The 24,091-nt window shown below is 68.4% G+C and overlaps 4 protein-coding genes across 9 annotated transcripts in view; 3 read left to right on the forward strand and 1 right to left on the reverse strand.

Moving 5' to 3' along the window:
- The window catches only part of LOC309601370 (histone lysine demethylase PHF8-like), a gene marked incomplete at its 3' end in the record, with an annotated part of 9,035 nt that extends 8,531 nt beyond the window's left edge, over positions 1-504 (forward strand). Inside the window, exon 6 of the mRNA XM_082334327.1 lies at positions 466-504. Within this exon, the coding sequence (XP_082190453.1) occupies positions 466-504 (39 nt within the window). The remainder of the gene's footprint in view (positions 1-465) is intronic.
- A 1,540-nt stretch (positions 505-2,044) lies between these two features.
- ABT1 (activator of basal transcription 1) lies at positions 2,045-5,025 on the forward strand. The gene is given in 5 exon segments (XM_082334318.1): positions 2,045-2,121; positions 2,613-2,840; positions 3,753-3,922; positions 4,685-4,806; positions 4,808-5,025. Coding segments are annotated over 4 exon segments (681 nt in total). The 5' UTR covers positions 2,045-2,121; positions 2,613-2,614; the 3' UTR covers positions 4,971-5,025.
- Positions 5,026-5,027: 2 nt separating this feature from the next.
- Positions 5,028-8,360, reverse strand: LOC309601361 (uncharacterized protein). Its single transcript, XM_082334319.1, has 3 exons — positions 8,100-8,360; positions 5,283-5,357; positions 5,028-5,165 (listed from the first exon to the last, which is right to left on the reverse strand). The coding sequence occupies exons 1-3, from the start codon at positions 8,269-8,271 to the stop codon at positions 5,098-5,100; spliced, it is 315 nt and encodes a 104-aa protein (XP_082190445.1). The 5' UTR covers positions 8,272-8,360; the 3' UTR covers positions 5,028-5,097.
- A 2,869-nt stretch (positions 8,361-11,229) lies between these two features.
- Positions 11,230-17,686, forward strand: LOC309601382 (vacuolar fusion protein MON1 homolog B-like). 6 transcript variants are annotated; one of them, XM_082334344.1, is made up of 9 exons: positions 11,230-11,309; positions 11,860-12,015; positions 12,097-12,174; positions 12,415-12,546; positions 12,676-12,753; positions 12,835-13,243; positions 14,328-15,156; positions 15,255-15,402; positions 17,465-17,686. In XM_082334344.1, the coding sequence occupies exons 2-9, from the start codon at positions 11,869-11,871 to the stop codon at positions 17,645-17,647; spliced, it is 2,004 nt and encodes a 667-aa protein (XP_082190470.1). In that variant the 5' UTR covers positions 11,230-11,309; positions 11,860-11,868; the 3' UTR covers positions 17,648-17,686. The 6 variants fall into 6 exon arrangements, with proteins under 6 accessions (XP_082190470.1, XP_082190469.1, XP_082190471.1 ...); XM_082334343.1 differs by having other exon boundaries at positions 12,415-12,492; positions 12,574-12,753; XM_082334345.1 differs by having other exon boundaries at positions 11,860-11,961; positions 12,415-12,492; positions 12,574-12,753.
- The last annotated feature ends 6,405 nt before the right edge of the window (positions 17,687-24,091 follow it).

Raw genomic sequence — 24,091 nt, forward strand, 5'->3', positions numbered from 1 at the left:
GGGGGACCCTATAGGTGGGGAGCACCCTATGGGGTGGGGGGGGCACCCTGTGGGGTGGGGGGCACCCTACGAGGGGGCACCCTATGGAGTGGGGGGGGCACCCTGTGGGGCGGGGGGGGCACCCTAGAGGTGGGGGGCACCCTACGAGGGGGCACCCTATGGGGGGGGGGGGGCACCCTGTGGGGCGGGGGGGGCACCCTGCGGGGCGGGGGGCCCTGTCCCCTATGGGTGGGGGGCACCCTATGGGTGGGGGGGCACCCTGCGGGGCGGGGGGCCCTGTCCCCTATGGGTGGGGGGCACCCTATGGGTGGGGGTCCCCGCTCACCTGGGTCCCTGCGGCCGCCTGGGGCCCTCGGCGACGCCAGCGCAGGCGGGGGGGGGGTCCCCTCCCCCACCCCAACCCCCCCAGCCGCGGGGGGAGGGGCGGGCCCGGATGCCTGGGACCCCCCCCCCTCCCCCCCCCAGCTTGGCCGAACTCCCAGCATCCCCCGGGGCCCCCATTAGCGGCAGCTGGTAACGGGGGGGGGGAGGGGGGGCCCGACCCCTCCCCCCCCCGCGGATTAGGGGGGAGGGGATAATCCGGATGCTCGGCTGCTGCCGGGGGGGGGGGGGAGGGGACATTGGGGGGGGCCATGGGGACATTGGGGGGGGAGGGGACATGGGGGGGAGGGGATATGGGGGGGGAGGGGACATTTGGGGGGGGAAGGGACATTTGGGGGGGGCTATGGCGACATTGGGGGGGAGGGGACACTGGGGGGGGAGGGGATATGGGGGGGAGGGGACATTTGGGGGGGGAAGGGACATTTGGGGGGGCTATGGGGACATGGGGGGGGAGGGGACATTTGGGGGGGGCATGGGGACATTGGGGGGGGCCCTGAGGGGACCTGGGGGGGGGTGAGGGGACATTGGAGGGGAGGGGACATTTGGGGGGGGCCCTGAGGGGGGGGTGAGGGAGTGAGGGGACATTGGGGGGTTATGGGGACATTGGGGGGACAGTGGGGGGGGCTATGGGGGCGCCGGGGGGCTGTGGGGACATTTTGGGGGACATTGGGGGAGTGAGGGGACATTGGGGGGCCCTGAGGGGACACTGGGGGGGGGGCTGAGGGGACATTTTGGGGGTGAGGGGACATTTGGGGGGGCCATGGGGACATTGGGGGGGCTAAAGGGGCCAGTGGGGGGGTGAGGGGGCTATGGGGGACACTGGGGGGGGGTGGAGGGGACACTGGGGGGCCCTGAGGGGACATTGGGGGGGCTATGGGGGACATTGGGGGGGGGCTAAGGGGACCCAGGGGGGTTTAAGGGGACATTTGGGGGCAATGGGGACATTTTGGGGGAGCTGAGGGGACATTGGGGGGGCTGAGGGGACACTGGGGGGCCCTGAGGGGACATTAGGGGGGTGAGGGGACATTTGGGGGGCCCTGAGGGGACATCGGGGGGCTATGGGGGACATCGGGGGGCCCTGAGGGGACATTGGGGCCCCCGGGGCCCTGAGGGGCCTGGGAGGGGCTGAGGGACCCGGGGGGCTCTGAGGGGACTGGGGGGCTCGGAGGGGCCCGGGAGGGGCTGAGGGACCCCGGGGGGCCCGGAGGGACCCGGGGGGCCCGGGCCCAGCCCTGCCTGAGGCCGCGGAACCCGAGGAGCCGCCGCCGCCTCCGCCTCCGCCGCCCGTTGACCGTTAACGATCGTCGGCGACCGTTGAGCGCCGCCGCCGCCGCGCGCCTTTCCCGCCCAAACGCTGCCGCGCGCTTCCCGCCGCCACGCCCCTCGGCCGCGTAACCACGCCCACAACCACGCCCACAGCTCCGTAACCACGCCCCCCGCCCCGTAACCACGCCCCCATCCCCGTAACCACGCCCCCAGGCCCGTAACCACGCCCCGACCCCCGTAACTACGCCCCCAGCCCCGTAACCACGCCCCCAGCCCCGTAACCACGCCCCCAGCCCCGTAACCACGCCCCGACCCCCGTAACTACGCCCCCAGCCCCGTAACCACGCCCCCAGCCCCGTAACCACGCCCCCAGCCCCGTAACCACGCCCCCCTTTCACGACAGCGCCCGCCCCCCGCTCGGCGCCGCTTTGCGGCTTCTCTCATTTTACGACCGAGGCCGGCGGGGCTGACAGGGTGCGGAGCCTCGGGGGGGTTTGGGGGAGTCGGGGGGGGGGGGTTGGGGTGCGGGGGGGGTCCCTGGGGGGGGGTTGGGGTGCAGGGGCACCCTATGGATGTCAGGGGGGGCCCTATGGGTGTCGGGGGGGCCCTGGGGGGGTCCCTGGGGGGGGGTTAGGGGCACAGGGGCACCCTGTGGGTGCTGGGGGGGGCCCTAGGGGGGTCTGGGGGGGCCCCTGGGGGGGGGTTGGGGTGCAGGGGCACCCTATGGGTGCTGGGGGGGCCCTGGGGGGGGTGTGGGTGCAGGGGGGCCCTATGGGGCCCTGGGGGGGGGCCCTGGGGGGGTTTGGGTGGGGGATTGGGGTGCAGGGGGGCCCTGTGGGTGCTGGGGGGGGCCCTATGGGTGCCGGGGGGGTCCCTGGGGGGGGGTTGGGGTGCAGGGGGTCCCTGGGGGGATCTGGGGGTGCCCCCCCCCTCCCCCTTTAACCCCCTCCTCCCCCCCCTTGCAGCGATGGCGGCGGCCGAGCGGGACCCCCCGCAGGAGGGGGAGGGGGAGGCCGAGGGCTCCCCTCCCCCCGCGGCTGGGTGCCCCCCGGGGGGGGCTGGGTGCCCCCCGAAGCGGGTGGTGCCGGGGGTGCTCTACCTCCCCTACCTCCCCCCGGGCTTCGGCCCCCGCCAGGCGCGGGTGCTGCTGGGCGCCCACGGGGAGCTGGGGCGCGTCTTCTTCCAGCCGCGGGGTGAGCACCCAGGGGTGGGGGTCGGGGTGGGGGTCAGGGTGCTGCTGGGGGGGCGGGGGGGGGGTCAGGGGGGCCCCGGGGGGGGCAGGGTGGGGGTCAGAGGGGTGCTGCTGGGCGCCCACGGGGAGCTGGGGTGCGTCTTTGTGCAGCTGTGGGGTGAGCACCCATGGGTGGGGGTCAGGGTGGGGGTCAGGGTGCTGCTGGGGGGAATGGGGGGGGTCAGGGGGGTCCCGGGGGGGGCAGGGTGGGGGTCAGGGTGCCCTATAGAGCCCCTATAGACCTGGGATGGGGGTCAGGGTGCCCCACCGGCTAACACTCATGGGGGGAGCACCCATGGGTGGGGGTCAGGGTGTTGCTGGGTGGGGGTCAGAGGGGTCCTGGGGGGCTCAGGGGGGTCAGGGTGGGGGTCAGGGTGCTGCTGGGGGGAATGGGGGGGGTCAGGGGGGTCCCGGGGGGGGCAGGGTGGGGGTCAGGGTGCCCTATAGAGCTCCTATAGACCTGGGATGGGGGTCAGGGCGCCCCACTAGGTAGCACCCATGGGGGGAGCACCCATGGGTGGGGCTCAGGGTGTTGCTGGGGGGGTCGGGGTGGGGGTCAGGGGGGTCTTGGGGGCCCAGGGGGGTCAGGGTGGGGGTCAGGGTGCCCTATAGAGCCCGTATAGACCTGGGATGGGGGTCAGGGCGCCCTGCTGGGTAACACCCATAGGGGAAGCACCCATGGGTGGGGGTCAGGGTGCTGCTGGGTGGGGGTCAGGGGGGTCCTGGGGGTCCCAGAGGGCTCAGGGTGGGGGTCAGGGTGCCCTATGGAGCCCCTATAGACCCGGGATGGGGGTCAGGGCGCCCCGCCGGGCAGCACCCCATGGCGGGCGGGGGCGGGGGCGCTGAGCACCCATGGGTGCCCCCTCCCCCGCAGACGGGCGGGTGAGGAAGAGGAGGCAGCGGCCGGGGGCGGGGGCCTTCGCCGAGGGCTGGGTGGAATTCCGGGACAAGCGGGCGGCCAAGCGCGCCGCCGCCCTCCTGCACGGCCGCCCCATGGCGCCCCGCCCCCGCAGCCCCTTCCGCCACCACTGCTGGAGCCTCAAGGTGGGGGAGGGGCGGGGGGGGGAGGGGCGGGGATGGGGGGCCGGGAGGGGGAGGGGTGAGGGCCCTTGGGGGGGCCCCCTCTGGCTTTCGACCCCGTGGAGTGGTGCTATGGGGGGGGGGGGAGGGGCCCTGCCTGGACACCTGGGTGCCCTTTTGGGGGGAGGGGCGGGTGTTGGGTGCCCTTGGGGGGGGGAGGGGCGGGTGTCGGCTGCCCTTTGGGGGGGTCCTGGGTGATTGGGAGCCATTTGGGGGGGGAGGGGCGGGTGTTGGGTGCCCTTTGGGGGGAGGGGCGGGTGTCAGGTGCCCTTTTGGGGGGTCCTGGGTGATTGGGTGCCCTTTTGGGGGGAGGGGCGGGTGCCGGGTGCCCTTTGGGGGGGAGGGGCGGGTGCTGGTTGCCCTTTGGGGGGTCCTGGGTGATTGGGAGCCACTGGGGGAGGGGAGGGGTGGGGGGTGGGTGCCCTTGGGGGGAGGGGCAGGTGCTGGGTGCCATTTGGGGGGGGAGGGGTGGGTGTCGGGTGCCCTTTGGGGGGGTCCTGGGTGACTGGGTGCCCTTTGGGGGGGGAGGGGCGGGTGCTGGGCGCCCTTTGGGGGGGGAGGGGCGGGTGCCGGGTGCCCTTTGGGGTCCCCATACGGCTTTCGACCCCGTGGAGTGGTGCTCCGGTGACCGGGGGGGGGGGGGTGTGGGGCACCCCAAAAGCGGGGGGGGAGGGGTCGCCCCTCCCCCTCGGCTGCCCTCACCCGCCCCTCCCCCCCCCCCCCCAGTACCTCCCCGGCTTCCGCTGGCCCCACCTGAGCGAACGCCTCGGCTACGAGCGCCAAGTGCGCGGGCAGCGCCTGCGGGCCGAGGTGGCCCAGGCCAAGCGGGAGGGGGGCTTCTTCGCCCGCCGCCCCGCCCCCGCCCCCCCCCCCCGCCCCCGCCGCCCCTCCCCCCGCCTGGGCCTTCGCCCAGCGCCCCACCGAAGAGGAGCTGTGGGGGCGCAAGCCCCGCCCCCCCCCCGCCGCCCCCCCCCGCCGCCTCCTGGCCAAGGTCTTTGGGGGGGCGGGGTGAGGGCGTGGCCCCGGCCTCGTTTGTATTCGCCGCGGTAAAGCCTTATTGGTTGGTTTGCGGGCCTGCATTTATTCGGCTCCTTCGGGGCGGGGCTTCGGGAGGGGGTGGGGTTTGCGTGGCCCCGCCCTCAGACGCGGGACCAATCGGGCGGCGGCTCCCGCGGGCCTTTGGGTTTCCCGATCCGGAAGTTGAAACCTGGGAGGGGGCGGGGTTAAAGGGGGAGGGGTTAAAGGGGGAGGGGGCGGGGTTAAAGGGGGAGGGGTTAAAGGGGAGGGGGCGGGGCTTGGCCCTGCCCCGCCCTTGGGTGCTCACCGAGGTGGGAGGGGCCGCCGGCGTCGCCCTGGGGGGTTACGACCTCATAGGTGACATCAGCGCCTTGGGGGGAGGCTGGGGGGGGGGGGAGAGGCGGAGTCAGAGCCCCCCGGCCCCTATAGGGACCCCCCCAGCCCCTATAGAACTCATCCAGTCCCTATAGAGACCACCCAGCCCCCATAGAGACCCCCCAGCCCCTATAGAACCCACCTGGCTCCTATAGAGGCCATCCAGCCCCTATAGAACCCACCCAGCCCCTATAGAGACCATCCAGCCCCTATAGAGACCCCCCAGGCCCTATAGAACCCACCTAGCTCCTATAGAGGCCCCCCAGCCCCTATAGAATCCACCCAGCCCCTATAGAGGCCATCCATCCTCTATAGAATCCATCCAGCCCCTATAGAACTCATCCAGTCCCTATAGAGACCACCCAGCCCCCATAGAGACCCCCCAGCCCCTATAGAACCCACCTGGCTCCTATAGAGGCCCCCCAGCCCCTATAGAACCCACCCAGCCCCTATAGAGACCATCCAGCCCCTATAGAACCCACCTGGCTCCTATAGAGGCCCCCCAGCCCCTATAGAACCCACCCAGCCCCTATAGAGACCATCCAGCCCCTATAGAACCCACCTGGCTCCTATAGAGGCCATCCAGCCCCTATAGAATCCACCCAGCCCCTATAGAGACCATCCAGCCCCTATAGAACCCACCTGGCTCCTATAGAGGCCATCCAGCCCCTATAGAATCCACCCAGCCCCTATAGAACTCATCCAGCCCCTATAGAACCCACCCAGTCCCTATAGAGACCACCCAGCCCCCATAGAGACCCCCCAGCCCCTATAGAACCCACCTGGCTCCTATAGAGGCCATCCAGCCCCTATAGAACCCACCCAGTCCCTATAGAGACCACCCAGCCCCCATAGAGACCCCCCAGCCCCTATAGAACCCACCTGGCTCCTATAGAGGCCATCCAGCCCCTATAGAACCCACCCAGCCCCTATAGAGACCATCCAGCCCCTATAGAGACCCCCCAGGCCCTATAGAACCCACCTAGCTCCTATAGAGGCCCCCCAGCCCCTATAGAATCCACCCAGCCCCTATAGAGACCATCCAGCCCCTATAGAACCCACCTGGCTCCTATAGAGGCCATCCAGCCCCTATAGAATCCACCCAGCCCCTATAGAGGCCATCCATCCTCTATAGAATCCATCCAGCCCCTATAGAACCCGTCCAGCCCCTATAGAGGCCATCCAGCCCCTATAGGACCCATCCAGCCCCCATAGGGGCCTATAGCGATCGCGTATTGCCCTTCGAGCGAGCGTCGTATGGATCCTATAGGGGCCAGAGCTGGCCGCAGGGTGGGGGGAGGTCGCCTGGTCCCTATAGGGAGCGTACAGAGCCTATGGGGAGCGTATAGGCCCTATAGAGACCAGGAGAGCCCCATAGGGGGTGGGGGGGGAGGGTGTTGCATGGATTCTATAGGGGTCGGGGGCAGCGTAGAGGTCTATAGGGAGCAGAGAGGGCTCATGGGGGGGTGGAGAAAAGGCCCTATAGGGTGCAGGGAGGGACTGTAAAGAATCTATAGGGGCTGGGGATGGCCAATGTGGGTTGTATAGGGGTTGGAATGGCCCCTATGGGGCTGGGGGGGTGTCGTATGTCCCCTGTAGGGCCTGAGGCGGGACCTATAGGGGCAGCGGACGGGATGAGGGGGGGATCATATGGATTCTATAAGGTCTAGGGATGGGCAGTGTGGGTCCTATAGGGGTTGGAATGGCCCCTATGGGGCTGGGGGGGGACCTATAGGGGCAGGGGTTGGGGTGAGGGGGGGTCATATGGATCCTATAGGGTCTGGGGGTGGGTGATGTGGGTCCCATAGGGGTTGGAATGGCCCCTATGGGGCTGGGGGGCGACCTATAGGGGTGGGGGGGATCCTATGGATGCTATAGGGTCCAGGGATGGGCGATGTGGGTGCTATGGGGGTTGGAATGGCCCCTATAGGGCTGGGGGGGTGTCGTATGTCCCCTGTAGGGCCTGAGGCGGGACCTATAGGGGCAGCGGATGGGGTGAGGGGGATCATATGGATTCTATAGGGCCTGGGGGTGGGCAATGTGGGTGCTATAGGGGTTGGAATGGCGCCTGTGGGGCTGGGGGGGGACCTATAGGGGCGGGGGTTGGGGTGGGTGGGGCCCTATGGGTGCTATAGGGCCTGGGGGTGGGCGATGTGGGTGCTATAGGGGTTGGAATGGCGCCTGTGGGGCTGGGGGGGGACCTATAGGGGCGGGGGCTGGGGTGGGTGGGGCCCTATGGGTGCTATAGGGCCTGGGGGTGGGCGATGTGGGTGCTATAGGGGTTGGAATGGCGCCTGTGGGGCTGGGGGGGGACCTATAGGGGCGGGGGCTGGGGTGGGTGGGGCCCTATGGGTGCTATAGGGCCTGGGGGTGGGCGATGTGGGTGCTATAGGGGTTGCAATGGCGCCTGTGGGGCTGGGGGGGGACCTATAGGGGCGGGGGCTGGGGTGGGTGGGGCCCTATGGGTGCTATAGGGCCTGGGGGTGGGCGATGTGGGTGCTATAGGGGTTGGAATGGCGCCTGTGGGGCTGGGGGGGACCTATAGGGGCGGGGGTTGGGGTGGGTGGGGCCCTATGGGTGCTATAGGGCCTGGGGGTGGGCGATGTGGGTGCTATAGGGGTTGGAATGGCGCCTGTGGGGCTGGGGGGGGACCTATAGGGGCGGGGGTTGGGGTGGGTGGGGCCCTATGGGTGCTATAGGCTCCGGGGAGGGTCCGCCACGCCCCCCGCCCCCTCCCCCAACCACTCACCGGCCGGGGGGGGGGAGGGGCGCCGCACGGGGCTGCCGGGAAGGGGGGCGGTGCCCGGAGGGGCGTGGTCCCGCGGCGGGGGGGCGGTGCCTGGTCCGGAGGGGGCGTGGCCTCTCCCGGCGGCCCCGCCCCCCCGGCGGCCCTTGTTGACCACGGCGTAGGTGACGTCCATGGGTGGGGGCGGGGCTCCGGCGGCCCGGCCACGCCCCTGGGGGGGAGGGGAGGGGAAGGGAGGGGGAGGGGGCCCGGGCGTGGGGGGCCCCCCCCCTCCCCCACAGCCCCCGGGGTCCGGACTCACCTGGGGGGGGGGGGCGGGGGGGGGGAGGGGCGGCGTCCGCGGGTCCCCTATAGGCGCCTATAGGCGCGCGCGCCCCCGGCCGCCGCCCGCCGCTGGCTTCCCCGTCCCCGGGGCAGGAAGCGCCGCCCCGCCCCCGCCCCGCGCGCGCCCTCCCCTAGAGGCGCCTATGGCCCCTATAGGCCCCAGGGGGCCTCCGGCAGCCTATGGGACAGCCGGGGGGGGCGTATAGGCCCTATGGGGCCTCCGGGGGCCCCTATAGGCCCTATAGGACATCTGGGGGCCCTATAGGACCTCTGGGGTCCCTATAGGCCCTATGGGACATCCTGGGGTCCCTATAGGATGTCCTGGGGTCCCTATAGGCCCTATGGGACATCTGGGGTCCCTATAGGATGTCCTGGGGTCCCTATAGGACATCTGGGGTCCCTATAGGTCCTATGGGACATCCTGGGGTCCCTATAGGATGTCCTGGGGTCCCTATAGGCCCTATGGGACATCTGGGGTCCCTATAAGACATCTTGGAGTCCCTATGGGACGTCCTGGGGTCTCTATAGGCCCTATGGGACGTCCTGGGGTCCCTATAGGACATCTGGGGGCCCTATAGGCCCTATGGGACATCCTGGGGTCCCTATAGGATGTCCTGGGGTCCCTACAGGCCCTATGGGACATCTGGGGTCCCTATAGGACATCTTGGAGTCCCTATGGGACGTCCTGGGGTCTCTATAGGCCCTATGGGACGTCCTGGGGCCCCTATAGGACATCGGGGGTCCCTATAGGCCCTATGGGACATCTGGGGGCCCTATGGGACATCTGGGGGGTCCTATAGACCCTATAGGACATCAGGGAGTCCCTATAGGCCCTATAGGACATCCAGGGGTCCCTATAGGCCCTGTAGGACATCTGGGGCCCCTATAGGACATCTGGGGTCCCTATGGGACGTCCTGGGGACCCTATAGGACATCAGGGGGTCCCTATAGGCCCTATGGGACATCTGGGGGCCCTATAGGATGTCCTGGGGTCCCTATAGGCCCGGCAGCACTCCTGGGGGGGGTCCCTATAGACCCCACAGTGCCCTGGGGGTACCCTATAGCCCCTCTTGGCTGGGCCCTAGAGCTCCTATAGGGCCTGGGAGGGTCTCCTATAGTCTCTATAGGGCCCGGGAGGGTCCCTATGGCCCCTATAGCGCCTGGGGGTCCCTAGAGCACCTTTGGGGGGGGGTTTCTTATAGCCCCTATAGCACCCTGGGGGTCCCTATAGCTCCTATAGCATCTTTGGGGGGCCTATAGACCTTCTAGAACCTTTGGGGGGGGTCCCTGTAGCCCCTATAGAGCCTTTTGGGGGCCCTTACAGACCCTATAGGGCTCCGGAGGTCCCCTATAGCCCCTCTCGGCTGCTTCCTATAGGGCCCAGGGGGGTCCCATGGCCCCCATAGCACCCTGGGGGGGTCCCTATAGCCCCTCTAGGCTGGTCCCTACAGCTCCTATAGGGCCCAGGAGTCCCCTATAGCTCCTATAGGGTCTGGGGGGGGGGTCCCCTATAGCCTCTATAGGGCCCGGGGGGGTCCCATGGCCCCCATAGCACCCTGGGGGGGTCCCTATAGCCCCTCTAGGCTGGTCCCTACAGCTCCTATAGGGCCCGGGGGGGTCTCCTGTAGCCTCTATAGGGTCCAGGGGGTCCCTATGGCCCCTCTAGGCTGGTCCCTACAGCTCCTATAGGGCCCAGGGGGGTCCCCTATAGCCTCTATAGGGCCCGGGGGGGTCCCTATGGCCCCCATAGCACCCTGGGGGGTCCCTATAGCTCCTATAGCCCCTCTCGGCTGGTTCCTATAGGGCCCAGGGGGGTCCCCTATAGCCTCTATAGGGCCCGGGGGGGTCCCTATGGCCCCCATAGCACCCTGGGGGGTCCCTATAGCTCCTATAGCCCCTCTCGGCTGGTTCCTATAGGGCCCAGGGGGGTCCCCTATAGCCTCTATAGGGCCCGGGGGGGTCCCTATGGCCCCCATAGCACCCTGGGGGGTCCCTATAGCTCCTATAGCCCCTCTCGGCTGGTTCCTATAGGGCCCAGGGGGGTCCCCTATAGCCTCTATAGGGCCCGGGGGGGTCCCTATGGCCCCCATAGCACCCTGGGGGTCCCTGTGGCCCCTATAGCCCGTCTTGCCTGGTCCCTACAGCTCCTATAGGGCCCGGAGGGTTCCCTATAGCCTCTATAGGGCCCGGGGGGTCCCTATGGCCCCCATAGCACCCTGGGGGGTCCCTATAGCTCCTATAGCCCCTCTCGGCTGGTTCCTATAGGGCCCAGGGGGGTCCCCTATAGCCTCTATAGGGCCCGGGGGGGTCCCTATGGCCCCCATAGCACCCTGGGGGTCCCTGTGGCCCCTATAGCCCGTCTTGCCTGGTCCCTACAGCTCCTATAGGGCCCGGAGGGTTCCCTATAGCCTCTATAGGGCCCGGGGGGTCCCTATGGCCCCCATAGCACCCTGGGGGGTCCCTATAGCTCCTATAGCCCCTCTCGGCTGGTTCCTATAGGGCCCAGGGGGGTCCCCTATAGCCTCTATAGGGCCCGGGGGGTCCCTATGGCCCCCATAGGGGCGGGGGCGGGGCTAGAGAGGACGCGGGCGTCCGGATCAGGCGGCGCTGAGCGTCCCGGTGCCCCGCCCCCGTGACGTCAGCAAGGGGCGGGTGACGTCGGGCGGCCGCGAGGGGACGTCGGCGGGGGGGGGGGGGGGGGGGCGAAGAGGGCACCCGCCGAAAGTGACGTCACGGTCCCGCCCCGCCCCGCGCTCTCTGATTGGCCGGCGTGAAAGCGGCCCCGGATTGGCGGGGGGGCGGCGCGGCGCGGTGACGTCAGCGGGCGCGCGGCGCGGCGGCCCCCGGAAGCGGCGGCGGCGGCGGCGGCGGGAGCGGGGCCGCGGGCGGGTGAGCGGGGGCGGGGCCGGGGCGGGGCCGGGGGCGGGGCCAGCGCGGGGGGGGCGGGGCCGCGGCGGGGGAGGGGCGGGGGGGCGCGCGCGGCGGCGGGAGGGGGGGATCGCGCGGGGGGGGCGGGGCTTTAGTGCGAGGGGGCGGGGTTTAAGGAGGGGCGGGGTTAAGCGGGCGCCGCGGGGGCGGGGCTTATCACAGGGTAGAGGCGTGGTTTCGCGGTGGGGGGCGGGGTTTAGCCGGGGTCGCCTCTAGGGGCGTGGCCGGGCGGCAGGGGCGGGGCTTAGCGCTACCTGGGGGCGGGGCTTGACAGGCATCCCTGTCTGTGGGCGGGGCTTGTGGGTGGGGGCGTGGTCACCCCCAGGGGCGTGGCCAGTGGGGAGCCCACCAGGGCTGAGGCCTGGGGGTGGGGCTCGGGGGCGTGGCCAAACGCGTGGGGGCGTGGTTACAGATGCGTGATGGCTGTGTGGGCGTGGCCTGGAGAAGCCACGCCCCCTCGGGGTGTTTGGGCGTGGCCGGAAGCCCCCCCATGACCCCGGGTCTGTCACAGGCGGCGGCCATGTCGTCCCCGGGGGGTCACCATGGCGACGGGGACGAGGTGCCGGCGGCGGCCATGTTGTCACCGCGTTGTCACCGCGACAGCGAGGACGAGGTGACGGCGGCGGCCATGTTGTCCCAGAGCTGTCACCGCGACGCAGAGGACGAGGTGACAGCGGCGGCCATGTTGTCCCAGAGTTGTCACTGTGACGACAAGGATGAGGTAACAGCGGCGGCCATGTTGTTGCAGAGCTGTCACCGCGATGCCGAGGACGAGGCGGCGGCGGCCATGTTGTCCCAGAGTTGTCACCGCGACGCCGAGGACGAGGTGACAGCGGCGGCCATGTTGTCCCAGAGTTGTCACCGTGATGACAAGGATGAGGTAACAGCGGCGGCCATGTTGTTGCAGAGCTGTCACCGCGATGCCGAGGACGAGGCGGCGGCGGCCATGTTGTCCCAGAGTTGTCACCGTGATGCCGAGGACGAGGTGATGGTGGCAGCCATGTTGTCCCAGAGTAGTCACCGTGATGACAAGGATGAGGTAACAGCGGCGGCCATGTTGTTGCAGAGTTGTCACCGCGACGCCGAGGACGAGGCGGCGGCGGCCATGTTGTCCCAGAGTTGTCACCGTGACGCTGAGGACGAGGTGACAGCGGCGGCCATGTTGTCCCAGAGTTGTCACCGTGACGACAAAGATGAGGTAACAGCGGCGGCCATGTTGTTGCAGAGTTGTCACCGCGACGCCGAGGACGAGGCGACGGCGGCCATGTCCCAGAGTTGTCACCGTGACGACAAGGATGAGGTAACAGCGGCGGCCATGTTGTTGCAGAGCTGTCACCGCGATGCCGAGGACGAGGCGGCGGCGGCCATGTTGTCCCAGAGTTGTCACCGCGACGCCGAGGACGAGGTGACAGCGGCGGCCATGTTGTCCCAGAGTTGTCACCGTGATGACAAGGATGAGGTAACAGCGGCGGCCATGTTGTTGCAGAGCTGTCACCGCGACGCCGAGGACGAGGCGGCGGCCATGTTGTCGCAGAGTTGTCCCGGCAACGAGGAGGCCGAGCCGGCGGCCGCGTCCTCCTCCGCTCGGCCCCAAAGCGCGGCGGCGGCCATGTCGTCCTCGGGTTGTCGCCCCAGCGAGGAGGAGGAGGAGGAGGCGGCGGTGACGACGGCGGCGGCGGTGGCAGCGGCGGGCCGGCGGCGCGGCGGCGAGGAGGACGTGACGGCGGCGGGGTGGCGGTGCCGGCGGAAGCACGTCTTCGTGCTGAGCGAGGCGGGGAAGCCCATCTACTCCCGGCACGGCAACGAGGAGGCGCTGGCGGCCACCATGGGCGTCATGATGGCCCTCGTCTCCTTCATCCAGAGCGGCGGGAACGCCATCCGCGCCATCTGCTCCGGTAGGGGAACCCCCCGCCTTCTCCCCCGTCGCCTCCGGGTACCCCCGCGCTCGCACAGCCTGAGGGGCGGCTACAGCCGCGCTCCACCCCCCACCCCCCCTGCAAAAGAACCCCCCCAGGGACGGCCGCACCCCGATCCCTGGGTACCCCCACACCCGCACATCCCGACCCCCAGGTACCCCCACATTCGCACACCCTGACCCCCAGGTACCCCCACACCCGCACACCCTGACCCCCAGGTACCCCCACACCCGCACACCGTCACCCCCAGGTACCCCCACACTCGCACACCGTCACCCCCAGGTACCCCCACACCCGCACACCGTGACCCCCAGGTACCCCCACACCCGCACACCGTGACCCCCAGGTACCCCCACATTCGCACACCGTGACCCCTAGGTACCCCGATAGTCGCACACCATGACACCCAAGTACAGCCGCCCTCACACCCCCTGTACCCCCAAACCAACCCCCCCAGGTACAGCCGCCCCCCCAAAACAACCAGACACCCAAAACAACCACCCCCGGGTACAACCAAACCCCCAAAACACCCCCCGAGGGACAGCCACCCCCCCAAAACAACCACCCCCGGGTACAACCAAACCCCCAAAACACCCCCCGAGGGACAGCCACCCCCCCAAAACAACCACCCCCGGGTACAACCGCCCCCAAACAACCACCCCTGGGTACAGCTGCCCCACAAACAACCACCCCCGGGTACAGCCGCCCCCCCAAAACAACCACCCCCGGGTACAGCCGCCCCCCAAACAACCACCCCCGGGTACAACCGCCCCCCCAAAACAACCACCCCTGGGTACAGCCACCCCCCCAAAACAACCACCCCCGGGTACAGCCGCCCCCAAAACAGCCACCCCCGGGTACAACCGCCCCCCCAAAACAACCACCCCTGGGTACAACCAAACCCCCAAAACACCCCCCGAGGGACAGCCACCCCCCCAAAACAACCACCCCCGGGTACAACCGCCCCCAAACCACCACCCCCGGGTACAACCGCCCCCCAAACCAACCCTCCGCGGGTACCGCCGCCCCCCCCGTCACCTTTCCGCTGTCCCCGCCCCCGCAGAGGACCGGACGCTGGTGTTCGAGCAGCGGGGACCCTTGCTGCTGGTGTCGGTCTCCCGCACGCGACAGTCGGCGGCCCAGCTGCGGCGGGAGCTGACCTTCGTCCACGAGCAAATCCTCAGCCTCCTCACCCGCGGCGGCATCGCCCGCGTCTTCGCCCGCCGCCGCGGTTACGACCTGCGCCGCCTCCTCGCCGGCGCCGAAGCCGTCCTCGATCGCCTCCTCTCCGGCGCGGCGGCCGACGGTCGCCTGTTGTTGGGCGCCGCTCGTTGCCTACCCCTACCCGCTCCCCTCCGCCGAGCCGTATCGGCCGCTCTCCGCCGCGCCGCCGCCGCCGCCGTCCCCGCGCCGGCTTTGGCTCTGTTGGCGGCCGGCGGGCGGTTGGTGACGGCGGCGCGGCAACGGGCTTTGGCGGAGGGCGGCCGGTTGTGCGCCAGCGACCTTCACCTCCTCCTCAACCTTTTGGGGAGCGGGGTGGGGGCGGGGGAGGTGTGGACCCCCGTTTGCTTACCCCGCTTCAACCCCGACGGTTACTTCTACGCCTACGCGGCGACGCTGGGCGAGGAAGAGGACGACGGCGGCGGCGGCGGCGGCGGGGTGACGCTCATCCTGCTGTCGACGGAACGCGAGGGGTTCTACGCGGCGGCCGGCTGCCGGCGGCGCTTGGAGGAGACGTTGCGGGCGCAGGGGTGGTTGGGGGAGCTGGGGGCGGCGGTGCGGGGCGGGGCGGGGTACGGCCCCGCCCGCCCCGGCGCCCCCGAGCTCCGCCATTTTCTCTACAAACCCTTGGAGGGGCCGGAGGAGATGCAGCAGCTGCCGCAGTTTACGAGGTAACGGGGGCGGGGGACCCCCGACGTTTCGGGCGGGGCGGGGGGGGGGGGGGGGGCGTCACCCGTTGCGCGCCTGACGCCCGCGTCCCCGGGTTCAGCCCCGAGCTGGAGGACCCCTACACCAGCGAGGAGGAGCAGCACCGCCTCTTCGACCTGTACCACTACCTGCACAGCCGCGTGCACAGCCCCCACCGGCCCCTGCGCCTCCTCTACCACGTGGCCGAGAAGGAGACGCTCTTGGCCTGGGTGAGTCGGGGCGGGGGGAGGAGCCGTCAGTAGGTTCCAGAGTTAACGGGGGTGCTGGCCGGCGGGGCTGTCAGTAGGTTCCAGAGTTAACGGGGGTGCCAGCTGGCAGGGTTGTCAGTAGGTTCCAGAGTTAACGGGGGTGCTGGCCGGCAGGGCTGTCAGTAGGTTCCAGAGTTGACGGGGGTGCCAGCTGGCAGGGTTGTCAGTAGGTTCCAGAGTTAACGGGGGTGCTGGCCGGCAGGGCTGTCAGTAGGTTCCAGGGTTAACGGGGGTGCTGGCTGGCAGGGTTGTCAGTAGGTTCCAGGGTTAACAGGGAGTGCTCGCTCATGGCTCTGTCAGTAGGTTCCAGGGTTAACAGGGGTGCCAGCTGGCAGGGCTGTCAGTAGGTTCCAGAGTTAACGGGGGTGCTGGCTGGCAGGGCTGTCAGTAGGTTCCAGGGTTAACGGGGGGGTTGGCTGGCAGGGTTGTCAGTAGGTTCCAGGGTTAACAGGGAGTGCTCGCTCATGGCTCTGTCAGTAGGTTCCAGGGTTAACGGGGGTGCCGGCTGGCAGGGCTTTCAGTAGGTTCCAGAGTTAATGGGGGTGCCAGCTGGCAGTGCCATCAGTAGGTTCCAGAGTTAACAAGGGAGCGCACACTTGTGGCACTGTCAGTAGGTTCCAGAGTTAACGCGGTGCTCTCCAGCAGCACCATCAGTGGGTCCCAGAGTTAACAGGGGCGCTCACTTGTGGTGCGCTCAGTAGGTTTCAGAGTTAACGGGGGCACTCACTGGGAGCACCATCACTTAATCGGGGTGCTTGCTGGTGACGTCATCAGTAGGTCCCAGAGTTAATGGGGATGCTCGCTGGCGACGCCATCAGTAGGGGCCAGAGTTAACAGGGGACTCTTGCTGGCGACGCCATCAGTAGGGGCCAGAGTTAACGGGGATGCTCGCTGGCGACGCCATCATAGGGGCCAGAGTTAACAGGGGACTCTTGCTGGCGACGCCATCAGTAGGGGCCAGAGTTAACAGGGGACTCTTGCTGGCGACGCCATCAGTAGGGGCCAGAGTTAACGGGGATGCTCGCTGGCGACGCCATCATAGGGGCCAGAGTTAACAGGGGACTCTTGCTGGCGACACCATCAGTAGGGGCCAGAGTCAACGGGGGACTCTCCCTGGCAATGCTGTCAGTAGGGGCTGGAGTTAACAGGGGACTCTTGCCAGTGACGCCATCAGTAGGGGCCAGAGTTAACGGGGATGCTCGCGAGTGACGCCATCAGTAGGGCCCAGAGTTAACGGGGATGCTCACTGGCGACGCCATCAGTAGGGCCCAGAGTTAACGGGGATGCTCGCTGGCGACACCATCAGTAGGGGCCAGAGTTAACGGGGATGCTCGCTGGTGACACCATCAGTAGGGGCCAGAGTTAACAGGGGACTCTTGCTGGCAATGCCATCAGTAGGGGCCAGAGTTAACGGGGATGCTCGCGAGTGACGCCATCAGTAGGTCCCAGAGTTAACGGGGATGCTCGCTGGCGACGCCATCAGTAGGGCCCAGAGTTAACGGGGATGCTCGCTGGCGACACCATCAGTAGGGGCCAGAGTTAACAGGGGACTCTTGCTGGCGACGCCATCAGTAGGGGCCAGAGTTAACGGGGATGCTCGCGAGTGACGCCATCAGTAGGTCCCAGAGTTAATGGGGATGCTTGCTGGCGACGCCATCAGTAGGGGCCAGAGTTAACAGGGGACTCTCCCTGGCAATGCTGTCAGTAGGGGCCAGAGTTAACAGGGGACTCTCGCCGGTGACGCCATCAGTAGGTCCCAGAGTTAATGGGGATGCTCACTGGTGACACCATCAGTAGGTCCCAGAGTTAACGGGGACGCTCACTGGCAACGCCATCAGTAGGGGCCAGAGTTAACAGCTGACTCTTCCTGGTGACGCCATCAGTAGGGCCCAGAGTTAACAAGGAACTCTCCCTGGCAATGCTGTCAGTAGGGGCCAGAGTCAACGGGGACGCTCGCTGGCGACGCCGTCAGTAGGGCCCAGAGTTAACGGGGGGGGGGGGCCGGTTCCCTCCCCGGGCGCAGGTGACGAGCAAGTTCGAGCTGTACGGCTGCTTCAGCCCGCTGGTGACGAAGGCGGGGGCCATCGGGGTCCTCACCAAGCTGCTGCGCTGGCTGAAGAAGGAGGAGGACTGGCTCTTCATCCGCTACCCGCCGCCATATTGCGCCGCCCCCGCCCGCCCCGAGGGGGCCGAGGCCGAGGGCTGAGCCCCCCTCGACCCCGCGGGGGGAATAAAACGCCGCCGCCGCCGCAAAGAGTCCCCTGTGTTGGGGGGGGGGGGGGGGGGCGGTGACGTCGTGCGGTGGTGACGTCGTGCGGTGGTGACGTCGTGCGGTGGTGATGTCATGGGGGGTGAGGTCACGGGGGGGCGAGGGCGGGGGGGGGAGGTGAGGGAGGAGGGAGCAGAAAATGGAGGGGGAAGAGGTGACAGAAAAGGGGGGGAAGAGGGGGGAAAATGGGGGAAGAAGGGGGAAAATGGGGGAAGAAGGGAGAGAAAATGGGGGGAAGAGGGGACAGAAAATGGAGGGGAGAGGGGGAGAAAATGGAGGGAAGAGGGGAGAGAAAATGGAGGGAAGAGGGGAGAGAAAATGGAGGGGAGAGGGGACAGAGAAGGAGGGAGAGGGGACAGAAAATGGAGGGAAGAGGGGAGAGAAAATGGAGGGGAGAGGGGAGAGAAAATGGAGGAACCGTGACAGAAAATGGGGGGAAGAGGGGACAAAATGGCGGGAAGAAGGGAGAGAAAATGGCGGGAAGAAGGGAGATAAACGACGTGGAAGAGGTGACAGAAAAAAGGGGGAAGAAGGGTCAGAAAATGGAGGGAAAGGGACGGAAAATGGGGGGAATAGGAGACGGAAAAGAGGGAAGAGGGGACGGAAAATGGAGGGCAAAGAGGGGACGGAAAATGGAGGGGAAAGCTGACAGAAAATGGGGGAAGAGGGGAGAGAAAATGGAGGGAAAGGGACAGAAAATGGCGGGAAAGGGACAGAAAATGGCGGGAAGGGGGACAGAGAAGGAAAAAGGTGACAGAAAATGGGGGAATTTGGGACAGAAAATGGAGGGGGAAGAGGGGACAGAAACGAGGGGGAAGGGGACAGAAAATGGAGGGTGAAAAGGGGTGGGAGAGGTGACAAAAATGGAGGGGAGAGGGGACAGAAAATGGAGGAAACGTGAGAGAAAAGGGGGGGAAGAGGGGACAAAATGGCGGGGAGAGGGGACAAAATGGCGGGGAGAAGGGAGAGAAAAGAGGTGGAAGAGGTGACAGAAAGGGGGAATTTGGGACAGAAAATGGAGGAGGAAGAGGTGAGAGAAAAGAGGGGACACAAAATGGGGGGAAAAGGGGAGAAAAGTGAGGGAAAAGGGGAGAGAAAATGGAGGGGGAGAGGGGAGAGAGAAGGAGGAAGAGGGGAGAGAAAATGGAGGAACCGTGACAGAAAATGGGGGGAAAAGGGGGGAAAATGGCGGGAAGAGGGCAGAGAAAAGATGTGGAAGAGGTGACAGAAAAAAGGGGGAAGAAGGGTCAGAAAATGGAGGGAAAGGGACGGAAAATGGGGGGAATAGGAGACGGAAAAGAGGGAAGAGGGGACGGAAAATGGAGGGCAAAGAGGGGACGGAAAATGGAGGGGAAAGCTGACAGAAAATGGGGGAAGAAGGGAGAGAAAATGGCGGGAAAGGGACAGAAAATGGCGGGAAAGGGACAGAAAATGGCGGGAAGGGGGACAGAGAAGGAAAAAGGTGACAGAAAATGGGGGAATTTGGGACAGAAAATGGAGGGGGAAGAGGGGACAGAAACGAGGGGGAAGGGGACAGAAAATGGAGGGTGAAAAGGGGTGGGAGAGGTGACAAAAATGGAGGGGAGAGGGGACAGAAAATGGAGGAAACGTGAGAGAAAAGGGGGGGAAGAGGGGACAAAATGGCGGGGAGAAGGGAGAGAAAAGAGGTGGAAGAGGTGACAGAAAGGGGGAATTTGGGACAGAAAATGGAGGAGGAAGAGGTGAGAGAAAAGAGGGGACACAAAATGGGGGGAAAAGGGGAGAAAAGTGAGGGAAAAGGGGAGAGAAAATGGAGGGGGAGAGGGGAGAGAGAAGGAGGAAGAGGGGAGAGAAAATGGAGGAACCGTGACAGAAAATGGGGGGAAAAGGGGGGAAAATGGCGGGAAGAGGGCAGAGAAAAGATGTGGAAGAGGTGACAGAAAAAAGGGGGAAGAAGGGTCAGAAAATGGAGGGAAAGGGACGGAAAATGGGGGGAATAGGAGACGGAAAAGAGGGAAGAGGGGACGGAAAATGGAGGGCAAAGAGGGGACGGAAAATGGAGGGGAAAGCTGACAGAAAATGGGGGAAGAAGGGAGAGAAAATGGCGGGAAAGGGACAGAAAATGGCGGGAAAGGGACAGAAAATGGCGGGAAGGGGGACAGAGAAGGAAAAAGGTGACAGAAAATGGGGGAATTTGGGACAGAAAATGGAGGGGGAAGAGGGGACAGAAAGTGGGGGGAAGAAGGGAATGGAAAAGGGAAGGGGAGAGAAAATGGAGGGTGAAAAGCGGAGAGAAACGGGGTGGGAGAGGGGAAAAATGGAGGGAGAGGGGACAGAAAATGGAGGGGACGTGGGAGAAAAGGGGGGAGAGGGGACGAAATGGCGGGAAGAGGGGACAAAATGGCGGGGAGAGGGGACAAAATGGCGGGAAGAGGGGAGAGAAAATGGCGGGAAGAAGAGAAAATGGGGGAAGAGGGGATAAAAAATGGAGGGAATGTGACAGAAAAGAGGGGGGAGAGGGGACAGAAAAGGGGGGAATTTGGGACAGAAAATGGAGGGGGAAGAGGGGACAGAAAAAGGGGGGGAAGAGGGGGGGAAATGGCGGGAAGAGGGGGGAAAATGGCGGGCGACGAGGCCAGGACGGGGGCCGAGGGCCAGCCCGCGGCCGCCATCGTCCCCGTGTCCCCCCAGGCGGCGGCGATGGCCGGTGGCGGCGGCGGCCCCGCGGGGGCGTCCCCGTCCCCGTCCCCCCGCCGTGTCCCCGTGGGGACGCGGGTGCCACCCCGCGTCCCCCCAGCCGCCCCCCGGCCCCTCGGGGCGGCCCCGCGCCTGGGGGCGCTGCTGGGGAGGGTCCGCAGCCTGGACCGCGGTGAGCCCCCGGCCCCGGCCCCCTGGCCCCGTGTCCCCCTGTCCCCCCGTGTCCCCATGTCCCTCCGTGTCCCCACGTCCCTCCGTGTCCCTGATGTCCCCCATGTCCCCCCATCCCCATGTCCCCCCGTGTCCCCATGTCCCCCAATGTCCCCCGTGTCCCCACTTCCCCCCATGTCCCCCCATGTCCCCCCTGTCCCCATGTCCCCCCATGTCCCCCCGTCCCCATGTCCCCCAATCTCCCCATGTCCCTCTGTGTCCCCCTGTCCCCCCATGTCCCCACGTCCCCCCATGTCCCTGATGTCCCCCCATGTCCCCACGTCCCCCGTGTCCCCATGTCCCCCAATGTCCCCCATGTCCCCATGTCCCCACGTCCCCCCATGTCCCTGATGTCCCCCCATGTCCCCCAATGTCCCCCGTGTCCCCATGTCCCCACATCCCCCCATGTCCCCCTGTGTCCCCCCATGTCCCCACGTCCCCCCGCTTCCCCCCATCCCCATGTCCCTATGCCCCTGTCCCCCCGTGTCCCCCCGTGTCCCCCCATGTCCTCACGTCCCTCTGTGTCCCCATGTCCCCATGTCCCCCCATGTCCCTGATGTCCCCCATGTCCCCCATGTCCCCATGTCCCCACATCCCCCCATGTCCCCCCATGTCCCCACGTCCCCCCGCTTCCCCCCATCCCCATGTCCCTATGCCCATGTCCCCCCGTGTCCCCCTGTCCCCCCGTGTCCCCCCATGTCCTCACATCCCTCTGTGTCCCCGTGTCCCCCTGTCCCCCCATGTCCCCACATCTCCATGTCCCCTCATGTCCCTGTGTCCCCCCATCCCCTCCTGTCCCCCCATCCCCCCCATGTCCCCCTGTCCCCCCATGTCCCCATGTCCCCCCGTGTCCCCCTGTCCCCCCCATCCCCCCCATGTCCCCCTGTCCCCCCGTGTCCCCATGTCCCCCCGTGTCCCCCTGTCCCCCCCATCCCCCCCATGTCCCCTGTCCCCCCGTGTCCCCCTGTCCCCCTCGCCCTCCCCAGCGCGTCAGGCCGCCGCGCGGGACCTGGCGGAGGCTCAGGGCCACAGCGAGGGGCTGCGCCGCCACCTGGAGCAACGTGAGTCACCCCGGGGCACCCCGAGGGGACCGGGGGCACCCGGAGGGCGCCCAGGGGACGGGGGGGGGCACCCAGGGGACTGGGGGGGCACCCAGGGGACCCCGGGTGACCCCGCGGCGCGGCCACCGCCCCCCGTCCCCGCAGTGGAGGAGCGGCAGGCGGCGCTGGAGGGGCTCTGGCAGCAGCAGGAGGGTGAGGCCCCCCCCCCCTTCCCAGCATGCCCTGGGGTCACCCCCCCCTTCCCAGCATGCCCCGGGGCTTGGGCGGAGCTCCCAGCATGCCCCGGGGCCCTCCCCCCCCCCGCAGAGGCGCGGCGGGTGGCGCGGCGGCGCTGGGAGGAGGTGGAGGGCGAAGGTCAAAGGTGAGCGGGAGGGGAGGGGCCGGGCCCTCCTGGTGACCCCTGACCTCCTGGTGACCCCTGACCTCCTGCTGACCTCTGGCCTCCCGCTGACCTCTGACCCGGGGACCCCGGAGCCCTCTGCTGACCTCTGACCCCCAATCTCCTGGTGACCCTGACCCCTGGTGACCCCATACAACCTCTGACCCCTGGTGACCTCTGACCCCTCCATGACCCCTGCTGACACCTGACCCTTGGTGACCTCTGACCCCTGCTGCCCCCTGGTGACCTCTGACCCCTGGTGACCCTTGACCCCTGGTGATGCCGACTCCTGGTGACCTCTGACCGCTGGTGACCTCTGAGCCCCTCGGTGACCCCTGACCCCATGTGACCTCTGACCCCTGGTGCCCCCTGACCCCTGGTGACCCCTGACACCCAATCACCTCTGCCCCCCTCGGTGACCCCCTGCTGACCCCTGACCCCCAGTGACCTCTCACCCCCAATGACCCATGACCCCTGCCCCCCACCCATGACCTTTGACCCCTGACCCCCTCCAAGCCCCCATGACCCCACCCCGACCTTTCCCCGTGCCCTTGACCCCGTTGACCCCTGACCCCGTGCCCCCCCGTTGACCCCTGACCCCGCAGGCGCCGGGGGCTCTGCCTGGGCCGCCAGCGGGACCTGGCGGGGGCGGGGCAGCAGCGGGGCCGCCTGCGTCACCTGCGCCGCGGCCACAGGTGGGGTCAAAGGTCACGGGGGGGGGGGCGGGGGGGGTGTCACGTGACGGAGGCGGGGTCACCCCGCCGCGCGTGACCTCACGCCCGGCCGTGACCTCACGCAGGCAGGAGTTCTGGCAGCAGCTCGATGACATCGCCGAGGAGCACAAGCGCCTGCGGGAAGCGCACGTGAGCCCCCGGCCCCGCCCCCCCCGGGCCTAGGCCCCGCCCCCAGGCCCTAGGCCCCGCCCCCACACGCCTGGCCCCGCCCCCCCCAGGCGCCGGCCCAGTTGGCGGCTGAACTGGTCAGACTGGAGGAGGCGCGGGAGAAGCTGCTGAGGCAGGGTGAGCCCCAGGCCCCGCCCCCTTGGGGCGTGGCCACGCCCCCCGCACCTGGCCACGCCCCCCTTGGGCCTGGCCACGCCCCCCCGTGGGGAGTGACAGGCCCCGCCCCCTCAGAGCGCCACCTGCTGGAGGCGGAGCAGCAGCTGGGACCCGAAGCCCAGGTGGCCCTGTGAGTGGCAGGGGGGCCTGGCCCCGCCCCCATGCCTGGCCCCCGCCCCCTGACCGCCTGCCCCGCCCCCATGAGTGCCTGGCCCCACCCCCAGAGACCCGGCTCCTCCTCCCGGACCCCTGGCTCCACCCCCAAGCACCTGGCTCCACCCCCTGATTGCCTGGCTCCACCCCCAGACACCTGGCCCCGCCCCCTGGATGCTTGGCCCCGCCCCCTGAGCAACCAGCTCCTCCCCCGGGTGCCTGGCTCCACCCCCAAGCACCTGGCTCCACCCTCTGGGCACCTGGCTCCACCCCCTGAGTGCTTGGCTCCACCCCCTGGGTACCTGGCTCCACCCCCTGGGCACCTGGCCCCGCCCCCCTGAGTGCCTGACTCCGCCCCCGGATGCCTGGCTCCTCCCCCTGAGCCCCTGGCCCCGCCCCTGAGTGCCTGGATCCCCTCCCCTGGACACCTGGCCCCGCCCCCAATGCCTGGCCCCGCCCCCCAGCACCTGGCCCCACCCCCAAGTGCCTGGGTCCCCTCCCCTCGACACCTGGCTCCACCCCCTGGGCACTTGCCCCCGCCCCCTCGCCCCAGGCCCCGCCCCCTCGGGTGCCTGGCCCCGCCCCCCCGCGAGCGCCCGGTCCCGGCAGGCGATTGGTGGAGCAGGCGGAGGAGGGGGGCGCGGCAGCGCCTGGGGGCGGAGCTCGGCCGGCGGCTGGGCTGCCTGCGCCGCAGGGAGAGGTGGGTGCCCCGCCCCCGCCCCGCCCCCCTCGGTGGGCGGAGCCCCGTAGCGGCCCCGCCCACCCCCTGACCCCGCCCACCACCCCCCCCCCCCCAGGCTGGAGGAGGAGCTGGAGCGGCTGCAGCCCCCCCGCCAGGGCCCCG

This window comes from Platalea leucorodia (assembly GCF_965183815.1).
Source record: "Platalea leucorodia genome assembly, chromosome: 33".
NCBI lineage: Eukaryota > Metazoa > Chordata > Aves > Pelecaniformes > Threskiornithidae > Platalea > Platalea leucorodia.

Excerpts from the sequence above, each read along its gene's own strand:
- LOC309601382 (XM_082334343.1), top strand. The coding sequence starts at position 11,869 with ATGTCGTCCCCGGGGGGTCACCATGGCGACGGGGACGAGGTGCCGGCG. Across the intron at positions 15,157-15,254 it reads CAGCTGCCGCAGTTTACGAG|CCCCGAGCTGGAGGACCCCT; the intron begins GTAACGGGGGCG and ends CCCCGGGTTCAG. Across the intron at positions 15,403-17,464 it reads AGGAGACGCTCTTGGCCTGG|GTGACGAGCAAGTTCGAGCT; the intron begins GTGAGTCGGGGC and ends CCCCGGGCGCAG.
- LOC309601361 (XM_082334319.1), bottom strand. The coding sequence starts at position 8,271 with ATGGACGTCACCTACGCCGTGGTCAACAAGGGCCGCCGGGGGGGCGGG. Across the intron at positions 5,358-8,099 it reads CCCCTCCCCCCCCCCGGCCG|CCTCCCCCCAAGGCGCTGAT; the intron begins GTGAGTGGTTGG and ends CCCCCCCCCCAG. Across the intron at positions 5,166-5,282 it reads CGGCGGCCCCTCCCACCTCG|GTTTCAACTTCCGGATCGGG; the intron begins GTGAGCACCCAA and ends GCCCCCTCCCAG.